This window comes from Anneissia japonica, unplaced genomic scaffold, assembly GCF_011630105.1.
Source record: "Anneissia japonica isolate Jap-2015-1 unplaced genomic scaffold, ASM1163010v1 scaffold288197_len338424_cov179, whole genome shotgun sequence".
Taxonomy (NCBI): Eukaryota; Metazoa; Echinodermata; class Crinoidea; order Comatulida; family Comatulidae; genus Anneissia; species Anneissia japonica.
Genome location: NW_022741702.1, coordinates 273,538 through 289,786, shown reverse-complemented (window position 1 = coordinate 289,786; position 16,249 = coordinate 273,538). Strand labels below are relative to the sequence as shown.

General features: G+C 34.9%; 1 protein-coding gene across 1 annotated transcript in view; it reads left to right on the top strand.

Moving 5' to 3' along the window:
* Nucleotides 1-8,894, top strand: part of LOC117118902 — a 10,880-nt gene extending 1,986 nt beyond the window's left edge. Inside the window, exons 2-5 of the mRNA XM_033263632.1 lie at nt 1,341-1,496; nt 1,802-4,426; nt 5,114-6,361; nt 8,821-8,894. Of these exons, the coding sequence (XP_033119523.1) occupies nt 1,341-1,496; nt 1,802-4,426; nt 5,114-6,361; nt 8,821-8,894 (4,103 nt within the window). The remainder of the gene's footprint in view (nt 1-1,340; nt 1,497-1,801; nt 4,427-5,113; nt 6,362-8,820) is intronic.
* Nucleotides 8,895-16,249: the final 7,355 nt, after the last annotated feature.

The window sequence follows — 16,249 nt, the reverse complement described above, 5'->3', positions numbered from 1 at the left end:
CAGCCTTCTGACGGTACAATTTATCTTCAACTTTTTCGGCGATTTCTGGCTCCCTCCAGATATCTATTAAATCACATTCCTGCGCATACGTCCAGAGATGGTGTTTCTTTACTGACTTTTCGGCCATCATTTGCAAAATAAGACTTGTTGAAATTAAAGTACAGTACACGGATCAGGGAGAGTGCGTCAATTCTGAATGGTGTTTATGATTGTATGGAAGCATGGAAGGTCACTTTGCTTCAATTTGATTGGTGTATTTGTGACCTGTGGCCACCCGCTGTTTAATTGTTTACTGGCTTTAGGCTGGATTAAGAAGTTAGTCGACATAAATTTACTCGACGGGCTTAGTCGAGTTGTGGCCTTCATCTCGCCATACTTGAGCAGTCATACTCAAACTTTAGCTCATCCACTAAAATTATCTCGCCATAGTTGGATATGAACGGGGCTTAGGTATCCAGGGCAAACCCAGAGTAGAAAATCCAGGATAGACCATGGCTGTAATTTTAATAAATATCTGAATTGGAATCTTTGAAGAAATTGTATAGTTGTTTGTTTTAGAGGTATATTATACCCCTTTTACACTGCAAAACTCTGGACACCATCGCAACAAAAATTGGGGGTGGTATTTGAACCCGCGTTCATTGCCTGAGTGAAATGGGAGCAATTCGTAATCAACCAAGACTTTTTCGTTTGATGTAAATGGAAATGCATTCGGAAATTAACACAGGCTTATTCTCACCTTGGCAGTGTACTAAAAGGGGTATCTTTTTCTGTCACCAAAGAAATTGAGAAAAAAATTCAAGAATTTAATTAAACCCTATTGTGTTGCTCATTTAAAACAAGCAGATAAAATTTGCACTGCATATTACACCCATAGAGGCGGTTCTGTCAAGTATATTTTAGGGTATGGTAATGTATTAAAGAACAATGCCTGACCATGTATTGAACCATAGTCAAGACAGCACAGTATATTAGATTAGCATAAGGCCAAATACGTTTCACATCCCCACTATTTGCTATTTTTCAAAAATACATTCATTTTTCCATGGACAATAAAAATAATGACTACCGATATCTGAAAGGATGATGTCAAGCCTAAGAAAAGGTGGAACATAAATGGCAGAAATACACTACAAAGATTCACTTTACTTTTTTGATTAAAAAAACCTAAAACTATTTTTACTGTTTACCATCCTGTTTACCATTAGTATATAGGATATGCCCTCACCAAAAAATAATTTGAAATCCCAGACATGAAACTAAATTTATTTCATTTTGCCTAAGAGGACTCGTGTGGTGATAATTAGTTCGTAAATAAAATTTTCCTTATTTTTTGACAGATGGTGGAAGTATTCAGAAAAATAGTGACTTCCAGAAGGTTCCACAAACTGCAGTCAAACTGGATGATCATTCAATGATGCCAATCACGAAGGCATCAAATATCTCAGCGATCCAAGAACCCAGAGGTGTAAAGACACCTGAAAAATTGGTAGCAGGTAAAAAAATATACATGGAGAAAGTGAATTGGTATTCTGTGGTTTATTCAAAGTTGTTATCTTGCATGTATCACGTCTATTACCAATCACAAAAGTAAAGAACTCTGGGTGCTTACATTTTGACTGCACAGAAGAGTTATCTTTTAATTTATGATCGGAGTGAATAAAATAAATATATTACAAAGAATGTAGGTCAAACTGAATTTTAATGCTTTTAGGAACAGGTAAAATTATATTTCCTTTCAAAACTGATAATTTCATTTGAATAATATATAATAACTATTAATTTCATATTTTTTCTCTAGGGAAAAACAGCCTAAAAACGCCTGGTGCCCCATTTATATCTGAAAGTGATCGAGTTCAAAATGGTCCAGTGACATCAAAGATTCCAACAAACTCAAACACATCTGGAAACCTGCGATCAAAATTGAAAACCCCAAAGGCAATCATGAAATATACATCTGATACACCTTCTATGTCAACTCCATCTAGTACTCCAAGAAAAATCATTCAACAACCAAGATCAATAAAGAAACCTAAATCAAAATCTGATGATCTATTTAAGGCATCTATAGAGTCAAACTCATCATCAGCAGGAAAACTAAAATATTCTGGGTTTCCAGAAGAGCAACAAATTCCAAAACAACGAACCTTACAGATGCCAAAATCTTCATCAAAGAAGACTGTATCCTTAACAGCAGCATCAAAGTTACCAATTACATCAAGGCCACCTCAGGTGTCAAAGTTACCCCTTTCATCAAGAACACAGAGGAAGAAGCAAGAAAATGCTTCAAAATTGTCTATGTATGAAACCTCTGGAATATCTCAATTAAAACCACGTTCATTTACAAGGGCTACATCACCATCTACGAAAGTTTTAAAATATCAATCAGCATCAGATAAACGACCGAGTGTATTACAAAAACGGTCTACTAAATCTCAGCATACTGCATCATCTTGCATTTCAAATGACAAAAGTACCCCTAATACTGGTTTATTGTCTCAGGAACCAGGGAAGATATCTGAAAAATGTATATCTGAAACAAAATCTCATGTTGGTCCAACTATCTTCGCATTGCATGATAATTTACAAAGTACAGCTGACAGTGGATGTAAGGAAGAAATTAATAGAGCCAAGGAGGTCATAGCAAATAGTGAAAAAGATGCATTTCCAGGAAACGAAGGACAAAGACAAGAGGAAGTAATGGATGTTGTTGCAAGGTTATTGGAAAGAAAAAAGCAAATTGAATGTAATCAAAATGTTACTACCTCAAAAGCACATAAACTAGACAACAAGATTAGTGGAGTTGAAGACACAAGAGAAGAATCTGATAAAAGCAATAAAATGTCAAAAAAGTATGCAGTTCCAAAAAGTCATTTGCCAGACAATGAAACATCCAGGCTTGGGGTGTACAGTAAAGTTGACCTTGGTAATTCATCCAGATTTACAGCTTCAAATGTATCTGTTACCAGTAAACCTACAAAAATCACTTCAAGCCTAGAGTCATCAAGTTCTATAATAGCAAATGTAAAATCTGCTTCCCCAGGAAAAACTTTTGGATACTCATCTACAGTTAATACTAAAGTGAAAAAAGATGAAGATGTAATTATTACAAAGATCAAGGCCAGTATTGAACAACAAAGTGCTAGCAGTAGGATAAGGAAAGTTGTTCCTTCAATGGCTATTCAAAAAGCAGAGGAAGGTATTATAAAGGAACCATTAAAAAGATCTCTCACCTATCCATCAAATTCAGGAAATTTGCAACACAAAGCCATTCCAAAACCATCACCTAAAATATTGAAACTGAGAGCACCTTCTCAAGCTTCAACAAAGTTACCAAGGACATTGCCAACACCACATACATCAGGTCAGAAGAGTAATCAACAATGCATTAAACCTTCTACAAGTAGAAATGTGAAGGTTGTAAATGCAAGACCTCTTTCTTCAGCAACAACTGTACCAAAATTAGCAGTACCTCAGACAGGAAAGCAGAATGTTAAAAGAGCTAGTTCAACAGGATCAAAGATATTGAGTGCACCACAAAGTAAAAGAAATTCTTCAAATCACCCGTCAATTGGATTTACAAAATTGAAGCCTGGGCAAATATCTCCATCATGTAGAATTGTAAAACCAGTTATCAGACCTCCATCAGTAAAAGTTGAAGAACAGAAAGGTGTTCAGATGGAATCTCTAGATATAGTGATGTCAGACAAAGATAAAGTGCATTCGGATAGTGAAGAGAAATTAACAGTCACAGATGATGAAGAGCTCAGGAAAACACATTTTCCACAAAACGTAATGTTTACATATCCTAATGATGTATCTGATAATGTTAAAAACTCTACAGTTGAATCAATTATAATCGAAAAAACTAGTGCCAATGATTTATATCAGCAGGAATCAGGTGAGAATGATGCTGAATTACTGTGTAAAGTTGTTCAGTCACATAGTGATGATTTGCAAAACCTTAGTGAAGCTGAAGATGTAGATTTTGATAGTATGTGGAGTGAAATTGCTAAGGAAAGCCAGATGATAAGACAGGATATATTATCTGAAGCGTCTATCAAACCTTCAGAGTCAGGTATTGACAAAGAAGATGCACTAGAAGTTGAAGAGTCAAATTCATTCAATAACTTGGAAAATAATTTCAATCCAAAGATTATCCTTTCTGATTTAGAAAATCATCAACGATGCGATGATAATTTGCTACAAGAAACCTGTAAAGAAAATCAGTTCTTGAAGATAAGTGACAAAAGCGATAAGTTATATCAAACAAAAGTAGAATGTGAGGATGCTGATAGTAGCAAAGTGAGGGAGAATGAACAACAAGCTTGTGAACAATTTGAAATATCGGATCAAAATGACATGCCAAACCATTCCAATTTGCCATCATCCAAGAAAGAAGAGACTGAAAAAGAGCCTGTCAGTGGTAAGTAAAATGCTTAAAAGTCCTATAAGTTCCTACCTGGTTTGAGATATGGTTATATTTGTTGAATTTGAGTACACAGAAGAGAAAGGGGTAAAGGAGTGTTAATGGAAACTGTATGTGAAAATTTTACTTTCACATGTTGTGAGTCTAACATTGCAACCATTGATACACTTCTATAAAGGTGACTCTAGGGATTGAAACACATCTGATAATCTGAATGGTGTGCTATTTCAATTTTCTTGTATTATAGGATGTCAAATTAATTGCATCATAAAGTCGATTAAAAAGCATTTTTAAAACCTGAAAGTGCCATTTTCTTAAACTAAATAATGATAGTGAACCTGCCTAGAATATTAGCATGTCAGATACTGTAATGTGTGAAAGCAGTCATGCTGCCCTCTAGAGTTTAATAAACAATTCACTTCTGTAATGGCTACTACACAGTGTAGAATGTGTTGTTATTGTCATTATAAATAGATAAAAATATCCCGTTGGTAGGATATCAGATACTGTATGTGCCCCAAATGTTCTGAGTTAGATATTTAGGAGGCTTTTTACAAAATAAATCTAAATTGCTGTTGGATTTATGTCAATGCTAAGATAATTTGTATAAAGTGTGTATTGTTTTACTTTATTCAATATAATATAAGGTTTAGTGATTGTTATTTTTTATTTTGTTTACTTCAGATAATTGTCCAACTGTGAAAAGGAGGATGTGGAGAAATACTGGAACAACATCCTTAACAAATACCAGTGATCTCCAGCAGACGAAAAGGGAAGATAACATTCACCAGAGTAGTGATATCAAATATAAAAAACCAGATGTTCAAGTAGTGGCTGAAAGTTCTTCAGTTGAAGTTGGAACAGGTTCTTCAGATGAAAACAGAGAATTTGAGGAATTGGAAATGCAGATAAACCTAGAGGAAGATTCTGAGAGTTCAAAAATAAGTGCTTCATCTCCAAAAGATATCACTTACCTGCAGTTAAAATCTACTGAAAGCACAGGAATAGAGGACATGGCAACACAACCAGCCAAAGAAAATGGGAAAGGATTGTTAAGAACTAGCACTACTGAAAGCACAGGATTAGAGGACGTGGCAACACAGCCAGCCAAAGAAAATGGGAAGGGATTGTTAAGAACTAGCACTACTGAAAGCGCAGGATTAGAGGACATGGCAACACACCCAGCCGAAGAAAATGGGAAGGGATTGTTAAGAACTAGCACTACTGAAAGCACAGGATTAGAGGACGTGGCAACACAGCCAGCCAAAAAAAATGGGAAGGGATTGTTAAGAACTAGCACTACTGAAAGCGCAGGATTAAAGGACGTGGCAACACAAGCAGCCAAAGAAAATGGGAATGAGTTGTTAAGAACCAGCAATAGAGGGCAGTCTCTTTCAAGTATCAGCAACATTGACAACCTCTCAAACGTATCTTTTCTGTCAGAAGGTGCTCCTTTAGACAAGCTGAGTTCAAATATGAATACTCAGATTAAGAGCACCAAAGCCAGACCATCAACCTTAAAATTCAACTTAAGTCAAACTACTAGAGAGACACCTAATTCCTCAAGTACATCAACCCCTAGGAAACCATTAGAAGGTATCGACTACACTCCACCATATGCTGTTAACATCCCTACATCCAAATACCCTATCAGAAACAGCCAAACCTGTCCACCAAGCCCAACATTCAACTGGTTTCCACGTGATCAAGAAAAGACGAGCTTGTCTGATTCAGGGCGTCGTCACCACAGACAGTCTGTTGAGAAGTCAAAGATGTCTGTGAGAGATTTGGATCGTAGAAGGTTTTCTCTGCCATTGTCTTCTTTCACCTGCCCAAGTACTCCATCTTTTGGTGAAAGCTTAAGTCCCCATCACTTCATGTTTCCAATCAATGAAGAGGGGTACAATGAAGATGAAGTTTACTACAATTACGGTAAGATTTATTAATATAAAATATAAAAAAATAAAAAAATAAAATAAAATTTATTTAGTTGGTATAAAATACCTCACAACAAACCAAAAGGCAATCCTGTTGGTTCACCTACTGTAATAACAAGCATAACAATACAAAAGTTTAAAAAATAGTCACAGAAAAGCACAAATTGCAAAAACATTACATTACATAATAAACATTAATCTTATTTACAAATTCTAAACTTCTCTTTTTATTATTATCATATACATACAAAGACTAAAAAGGTTCAATAAACAACATTAATTATTAATAATATAATACAATAAAAATGGGAAAAAACACATTTAAAATAGGTTGATATTTAATGTTAATCATATTTGAAAATATTAGCCTATATTATAGTATAGGACATCTCCTATTGGATCTACTGAAATGTAATAATACACACATAGAAACAATAGCAAACAATATTAGATAATCTCCTAATAAATTAGAATCCACTCATTTACATTAATACATCCCTAGCACAACCTCTCAAATTATAATAATATGTTTATTTCCTCAAATACAGGAGGAGGGCGAATTTTTGAGAATAGAGCAATAGGTTGGGGAACTGATAGTAATGTGTTAAACATGAAGGGTGGGGATTGGCTGCCTGAAAAATGCTGAGAAATATAATCTTTTGTGTTATTAGAGGTTCTGTTTATGGCTCTACAAGGATTAGGTTTCTTTTTTTTGGTGATAATTTAATTGTATTTTATTCTGATTCTATGGTTAATAACATAACCTAGCAAGGAGAATTATGGGTGTGGGATATTTCTAGTTCCATAAAACAGCATTTGCGCTGGAGGCCCTATTTTGATGAATTAATTGATTATGAACAACTTCTTAATGTGTTCAAGACAAAGGAGAAAAGTAGATTTTAATAGTTTTTAATTAGTGGACATGGATGAAAGGCTACACCAGAAACAGGATCTAGATACAGCAGTAAAGTGTTTTTGTTATCTCTATAGAGCTTGATTCAAAACAGTGGTTTTCGGCAATTTTTTGGCATTTTATTGGGATTTGGAATTAATGAGTTGGCAATCTGGATTTCATCAAATTGGGTTTCAAGGTGTAGTCCGTAATCTGCCATTTTTAAATACCATCTCACTTGATAGATTAGGGTTTATTGTAGGCCTAATCGGAAAGGAAATTAGGGTTGAAATTTGGATATAGACTAGGATGGGTACAGACCAGTTTACAGTGGCATGGACTTGAACCCCTACCTATAGTACTGTATTACTGTACACCCTTTTCTGTGTTTGTTTTCAGTAGATTAACATTTCCAGAAGTGGTTTACAATAAAACCTCAATTAGGGAGTTCATTCACACTTCATTACCTAAATTCTTTGCAACAAGTGAACAGTTCTGATTTTTCCAAATGGTACTTCATGCAAGTAACCGTAAAGCGATCGTCTTTAGTTGTTCGTAACACAGAGGTGGGCTATTCAAAACGTCTATCTAGGCGTTAAATGTCAAACTCTGCTGTTAGATATAATACCTCCATGTATCAACTGCATAGCTGGCAAAGTCAAGGAGGCTGTAAGTAGGTGCAAAGTATTTTAGACATTGGAGTTACAGGTGCTCACTTTTGAGGTTTTGAAATCCAGTCATAATTATGGTAGGATTTTGTTAAAATTTCACTTTGGTCATGTCCCTATTATTTGTGTTTGTATGTTATGTTTCTTCCTTAAACATACCCTTCCTTTAAGTTTTCATCTCCCTAAAAGCATATGTCACATTGTCTGGCCTGAAGGCCAAAACCCCCGGAAGTCTATCTCTAGTGAATGTCCAATTTTTAAAGTCAGCCTACAGTATGGTCTAAATTGCCAAGTTAACATACTGTACTTTCCCCACTAAAACAAACTTTTTGTAAACACATGATATACTGCCAAGAATACATCTATAGTATTATCGGTGCATTTAACGCACAAAACAATATTGAGTTTAGTAAGGTATTTAAGAATAATAGTATCTATAATCTACCGTATTGTAGCACCTTGCGTCTAGGCGCTATGTATTTTTTAATGGCTGTTGGGAAATTTAAACTTTCCAAACCACAAGAATGTCTAATTTTAAATTTATCAATTGGTTAATAGCTGTCGCTGTCTTAAGCTGAACTACCTAAGACTTGATTTAGTCACAGCTGGAACTCGGCAGTGGTGCCAGAAATGTGACAACAGGGGGTCCGACATGTCCGACGGTGGGGTCTGAGCCAAGGGGCCAACGAAGCCTTTGTCAACGGCCCAGAATAAAAACTCCTTTGTAGGGTTCACAGGGAAAGTTTTTATGGCTTAGTAGGTCCAAAATATGCTTTTAGACCACAATATTAGGGATTGGCAGTAAAAATAATGTTATTTGGATAGGCAAATTATTATTTAAAAAATTTTTGATCCAATGACCTAGACAGGGTCCAGGCCGTGCGTCCAGGCTAGATTTGGATTTGTCAAGTCATGCATTCCATAACCTGACGGGTGAGAAATTGACAGATCTTGATGTAAGTTTTTAATGTTTTTTTTTACACTAGCTTTAAAATAATAAGCATTGCCTTCTTCAGAAAAAAAAACAAAAAACACTTAATATATATTCTCTGTATTATCTCTGTCTCTTATACACATCTAGATGTGTATAAGAGACAGGCCCTACGGCCCCCTGGCGGCCTGCCCTACGGCCCCCTGCGGCCTGCCCTACGGCCCCCCGGCGGCCTGCCCTACGGCTTCCTGGGGCCTCCCACTGGTGCCTCTAATATTTGAACGGCGTTGTTCATGATTGTGAAATCTGAGTTAAAGTTGACTATGTACAAATGAATGTGGGTTTATTTCTTCGGCAACTTGATTTCTTATATATAGGCCTTTGCCATGATACAACCATGATACAACCCTAGGTATAGGCTGCCTTGGCTAGCTTAACAAAAGGTCTGATTTATTGAATATGACAGTGACACAAAGAGAGCAACAATGGATTGAACAAGGTACTTTAGGACTGCAAGAATCTTGACTCCAATGCTCAGGCTACATACAATGGCCATGCCACACTTTATGTAGTTCAGTGGATGCTACTCATTATATAAACATTGATTTGTCCTGGTTTGTGTGTATTGGATTTTAAACTAACCTTGATGGCTTAACTCTTTTATTCTTCTGTATAAAAAGTTTACTGTCACCAATTGTACAACTGCTGTTCACTTGGGATGCTATACCTTGGGTTTGAAGTAGTTAATAATTCTTGTGGGTTGTAAGCTTGTTGTGGGATGCCAATGCTTTGTATTTGCAAAAAAAAGAAATACTAAAGAAGAGAATGGAATACCATTGTAGGATAATTTGTCAAAAAACACAAACACAATCTATTGTCCTGGCATATATAAATTTGAAATTGTTTTCAGTTTCTATATAAAATAGTTGAGCCTACAGTACATCGGCTATGGTGAATCATCATACTCGTATATGTTGAGTTTTTTTTTACGCCTTCGGTTGTTCATATATCATAATGGAGGATTTGTTGTAGCTTGTTATTGCGTGTCTGCTTTCGTAACCAAATTTCAGGTTTAGGCCAAATGTCTCTCTGTTAGGCACATAAAGAAAGGACCGAGCTCATGCAACCATGACGGAAACAAGTAGGTCTTTTTGCAATATTCTTGAAATATTTTTTTTGTACTTGTCACAGTGTCTTTTACTAGTACTGTACCTACTTTGCAGCTAGAATAATTGTAATAGTTATCAATTTATAATTGAAATATTCATTATGAAAAATAGAGTACCATATTGTGTTATCCTCAAAAATTAACTAATCGAGACAAATGATTGATTGCAACAAGTTAGTATGAATCCATCCAAGAATGCACCAAGAGCTTTTCACCCAGATTCACACTCTTGGGGTCAGTGGTGGCTTTAAAAATTTGCCAAAGGGGCAAACCAATTTGACAGAGTGATCCAAACCAAAGGTCTGACTTGGCCCTGGTGAGTGTCAAGAGGGAGAGATTTAAGGTTATATGGTTTATAAGATGGTAAAAATTTATTTTTTTTAGACAGTAATAGAACAGCAGTTGGTTGGATCTACGAATTATTATTTATAGTGGTGTTGGACAACAGGGGTTCCATGATTTGTCCGATAGGGAAAAATTTCCTCTCTGACCACGTTGTGGCTCTGTCGAAGATTTCGAACCTCTATTAAGGTGATGGATAACAGGTTACATGTCAATGTATGCTATATTGTGGATGAATGATTTTACTACCGTTCTGATTTATCTTAGACCGTGCAGTGGGTCTCGGAGGGGCACCGAAAGTGGGGGAACTACTGTAGGTTGCAAAATATGGTGATAGGTGATTTTTAACTACTTGATCATGATTTGTTTGCTTCAGACATTTTTAGTGGGGGGTTGGGAGAGGGGAAACTGGGGGAGGTGCCAGCTTTTTTTTTTTTTTTTTTTTTTTGCATCTGCTCACAAACCCCTTACATATGCCACTAGAATTATGTTTCTTACCACATTACTGGTGCCATTAACTTTTTCTAACAATGTGTTTAAAACAGCAATGCTGCCCTCAATCTGACCACCTGGAAAACTAGAAAGAGAAAGAGAAGTTAATAAAAATTTACTGTATTAATTTATTGACACACATTATTATTGATGGTTTATTGCTACAGATAACAAAATTAAAAAACATTAACAAATATTGTATAGTAAGTAATAAAAAAAAGCATAAATTATAACAACTTTAAGGCTATGTTGCCTTTACAAAAATAATTGTGGAGATAACATTAGTGTTCTGTTTTTAAAACCACTAGAATGCGGCAGATGAAGACCCGAAACACCTCTCATGTCGCCAGGAAGACCCATTGGCCCAAAAAACAAACCAACAACCCAAACATTAAAAGAAAAAGGGAATTGCTTGAACATCAAAATATTCATTTAAAATAGATTTTTAACCATAGGGTTACAGGGCCAATTAAACTACCAGTATTCAAGATTATTTTGCCAATAATTTATACAATTTACTGGAATCATCATTAATGATTAAAATTTATAATATAATATGAGCAATATGTATCTTATTAGCCATGTTTCTACTAAAAGAATGCCAATTAACCATATTTTCAAGTGCACAATATTATACAGTGTATATAGGCCTATATATATTTTTGAAATGTGCAACAATATCATTTAATCATTTCTAAATTTTTTGACAGTAGAAATAGGGCTAAATAATGATTTTTGCTACAATTTCCAAAGATTCCATTAATTAATTAATTTTTTTTACATTTTTATGCAAATTTGTAGATTTGGATTTGTCAAGTCATGCATTCCATAACCTGACGGGTGAGAAATTGACAGATCTTGATGTAAGTTTTTAATGTTTTTTTTTACACTAGCTTTAAAATAATAAGCATTGCCTTCTTCAGAAAAAAAAACAAAAAACACTTAATATATATTCTCTGTATTATCTTTATCTCCTATATTTTTTATTGATTCCCTTGTTGTTCACACTCGCAATAGAACAATGTTCAAAATGTGATATTCAATTTTGTTTTCATAGGACTACTAGAAATATGTTTTAAGGATTATTGCAGTCTTACACATATACTCACAGATTTTGCAAATTGCATCTTTGAGATGTCTCTTGTTTTCTAGATTCTAGCAATTGGGTACTCCTTTCCTAGAATTTTATTAAACATTACTTACTATAATAACATAGCTCTATTAACTTTTCATGAGATTACGGTCATTTAGGCAAAATATATTTCTCTGACAAAAGCAAAACAGAATACAATACATCATAATATATAAAAGAAAATAATACCACCTACGCTAAGCTCCCACAAATAGCAAAAAAAATAAAACCAGCATCATTTCAAATGAACAACTATATCATTTACAATATTGCGATATTCATAGTTGTACATTTTGTTGTTGTTTTTTTTTTCATTTTTAAATATAAATTTCATAGTATTTGAATTCATTCTAATGAATACAAATAATACAATAATACATCATAATATATAAAAGAAAATAATACCACCTACGCTAAGCTCCCACAAATAGCAAAAAAAATAAAACCAGCATCATTTCAAATGAATAACTATATCATTTACAATATTGCGATATTCATAGTTGTACATTTTGTTGTTTTTTTTTTCATTTTTAAATATAAATTTCATAGTATTTGAATTCATTCTAATATTTTAACTTATGTGTTCTTGAATGTTGTATATTTTTTGTGTTATATGTTAATGATTGACACTTTGTTTTGAAGAATAAAAAATAAATAAATAAATAGGCCTAACTTTCTTGATTGGCCATGTTTTTTCAATGGACCTGACTGATAGGCTAAAAGGTCTTTGGTTGGTCTTTGTTATTTGTTGAAGTTTCTTATTAACTATTGGACAAAGGCTTGATTTCAATCAATAGCCTGGCTTGCTCTTTTTGTGACATAGTGCAACATGGAATACCGTAGTATAATGAATGCCACATAAACATCTTTTGTGGGGTATACACCAGACAGTGACATGAAAAAAGAAATTGCTATCTTTTAAAACCCAAATGCCTGTTCTGTAGGCTAAATAAATATATAACATTCATTCTTTGTACTGGTATTCTCTGACAAGGATTGACCTATCTGGTGTTTGTAGTTTGAACTATTCAGTAGAATCCTCAATGTCAACACAAGTCCAAATATTAAGTAATTCTTAAGTCAAACATCTCAAAAGGTGCAGAGGTGAAGACATTTTGTAGGCCAGTTGTTGAATATCAGCAATGGCAATGCCTCAGGAAATGATTGTAAGTAAATGACTTTGCCATTTTGTTTTAGCCTCATTACGATAAGATATGATACGATAGTACTTCATTACAATCTATAGGCCATATAGTTGGAAACTCATATAGTTCTGTACCCTTGTAATAGTATCTCTCCAGCTAACAATTTTACTTTACAATAGCGAGTAACATTTTTGTGTACAAACAGTTTATTTCTTTTGTTTTTTTGTAGAACCATAATTGTAGTATAACATAATTTTACAATTAAATAACATTGCAGTGTTGTTGCGATGTTGTATTATATAATTTTCTGATACACCTATACCACAATACCTTTTGTGTTTGCTGGGTCTCTGCACAGTTTTAATAGAAGGTTATGATGTAATATGTTATGCCGACACAATTGCTGGAGATATGTGTATGTCATGGTATGGTACAGAAACGGCCTGGCCCTTTTTGCTGGAAGGTGTACCATAGTATACAAAATAATGATAGTTTATGAGTGTAATGGAAAGAATATTTTCATTCGTTGAATGGAACAGTCAATCTTTCAACGAATGAAAATATTCTTTCCATTGTACGAATACAAAACATTCATTATTTGTTTAACACACCTACATAGATCTAGCTACATACTGTAGATCTAGGCCTATGTAGATCTAGGCCTAGCTAGCCTGGCAGTGGACTAGGCCTCCTCCACGCAAAACCTAGGGCTAGGCTAGAAATCCGTCAACGCATTTCGGAATATAAGAGCTGAATTCCGCACAGATTTTGATCTAGTTTTTGAGGTATCATCCTCGCAATTAAAATATTTACAGCTGTTTACAGTAAACAAAATCTCTGATATATTGCACACCGCTAAGAAGCTCAGCAAGATAGGCCTGAGTAAAGTTATAGGTGGCGTGACATTTCATAGATTTATCTCTTCAGAAAAGGTCAGTCCCGCATCAAAAGATTGTACAGTGCACCCTCCAATTCAAGACCCCTCTAATTCCGAGACCACTTCTCCAAAGACTCAAATAACAATCTTCAACCTTTAACACAAAGCTGTAGCCCTCTAGGTGACCAACCCTGAGACCACCCCAATTTTTCAGGTCCCAAAGGTGGTCTCGAATTGGAGGGTAAACTTTATTAGGTTGAAGTCATTTCGTATCAATAGGCAACTTGCAATGTACCATTAGGATGGGAAAAAATGCATGGTGGAACAAAATTTCAACGATGAGCAATAAATGGGCAAAATGTCACGTGGTACGAAATCAACCAATCAAATGACTGGGATCTATTTAGGTGTGTTATAAAATATGATGGATGCCTCTCGGACAGTAATACCATTTTATGTTAATATGCTGAAGTTTTTCATTTACAATTTTATCTTATGCTCAGCACAGTAAGCTCCTTAGGTTTTAAGAAACCCTCTCACTGTCAGAGTGACTTTAAGCCAATTAGTTTTTAATTTGAGAAGAAGCAATTTTACATAAATCATTTTGTTTTAATATATATTTTATGTTTATTGAGTCAAAATGAAATGTGGACCCATCATATTTTTTCTAGGAACAGTACTATAGTTTTTTGGCTCTCTTTGTTTCCCACCTGGTTTATCGATGGAGGAATCAGTTTTATTCCTCCATGGTTTATCTAACATTGGTTAGTTGCATCAAAGCTGTCCAACAGGGAGGTATAAACATTTCCAGGAGATGCCAGAAGGGCCACCAGGACCCAGGCAGAGCCTATTGGTCAGTCCCTCCTGGTCCTTAAGACAAGGCACATACTGCGAAAATTGGTGTAGGCCCACTCTTTGTTTAACCAGCATTGTTATAAGCAAAAAAAAAAAAAACAATTTTAGATATGTTTTCCAGCTTTTCCAAAAAAATTTTTAAATATTAAAATATCTATCTCATTTAACCATTCGCAAGTTTTTTGTCAAATACCCTTTTTTCCTCCGGAGACTGGCTTTAAAGAATATGGTTAATTTAGGGAGATTATAAGCTGTTCTTAGATGTTTAGAGCGTAGGGCGAAGTACATGCCAAGAGAATTAATGAATAATTAAGGTTTGGCTAACAGGGAAGTTTAACTGTCTTGTCTAATGGGAAACACCCCTGCTTTTCCAGTGGACTTATCTGGAGTGTCCATCAAACTTAACAACTGACTAATCAGAACAGTGTGAAGAATATGTGCTTGTCCAACAAACACACATGTTGTGCCACAAACACATGTATTATGTAAAGGGGTGGCACTAGCGGGCGGAGCCAAGGACCCTGGGAAGAAAAACCATAATTCGTCGGATAGAAAAAAAAAATTATATGTTTTTTCTACATTAGACTCTAATCGATTAAATAAGCCTTTGAAACCCCCAGTATGTCAAAAATGTTGGGGGCTTCGCCCACTGGACTTTTTTTCGCAACATTTTAAGTGAAGCTTGACCACGGCCACTTTCTCTTGTCAGGGAAATCGTCCCCCTATTCGGGGGCATCGGTCCCCCCGTCGGGGACTTGGGATACCCCGTTGGGCAAATCCTAGTTATACATTTACACTATTGCTTTGTAATGCGACCATAGCAACAATATCCAAGGAGTGGGACGCGCCGTCACTTTAAAACAGTTCTCTGAATGAATAGCGATCATTAATTTAATTAAATAATCCTAAATACTAGAAAGCTAATTACCCTACTTTATCCATTCACTCTGAAATCAACAACTATAATTCGATGAAGGAGACAAAGCCCTAGATAACCTAGCTACTTTCTAATTTATTAGTCAGTAAGGTAAGCTTAAGTTTGCATCAAATTTAGATAGAGCACAGATGTGCATTTATATCATACATCATGAAGTGTAAATACTATTATCGATGCACATTAAATATTTCTGTCAACGTGATAATGGATTCATTGCAAAGATGTGTACTTGTGTATGCATTTATTTGTGTGCTTGTGTTGCCTGGGAAACGGAGCAGGGTTATGTTAAAGTTAAAGCAGGGAGATATGAAAAGTGTAGTGATGAAAAATGATGTGACATATATGAATTGATTTAAAAATGTCATAAGGTGAATTTATAAATAGGTTTGTTTATATTATACTATTATAATATAATGTATGTGTATGAATCAGAATGAATGATTG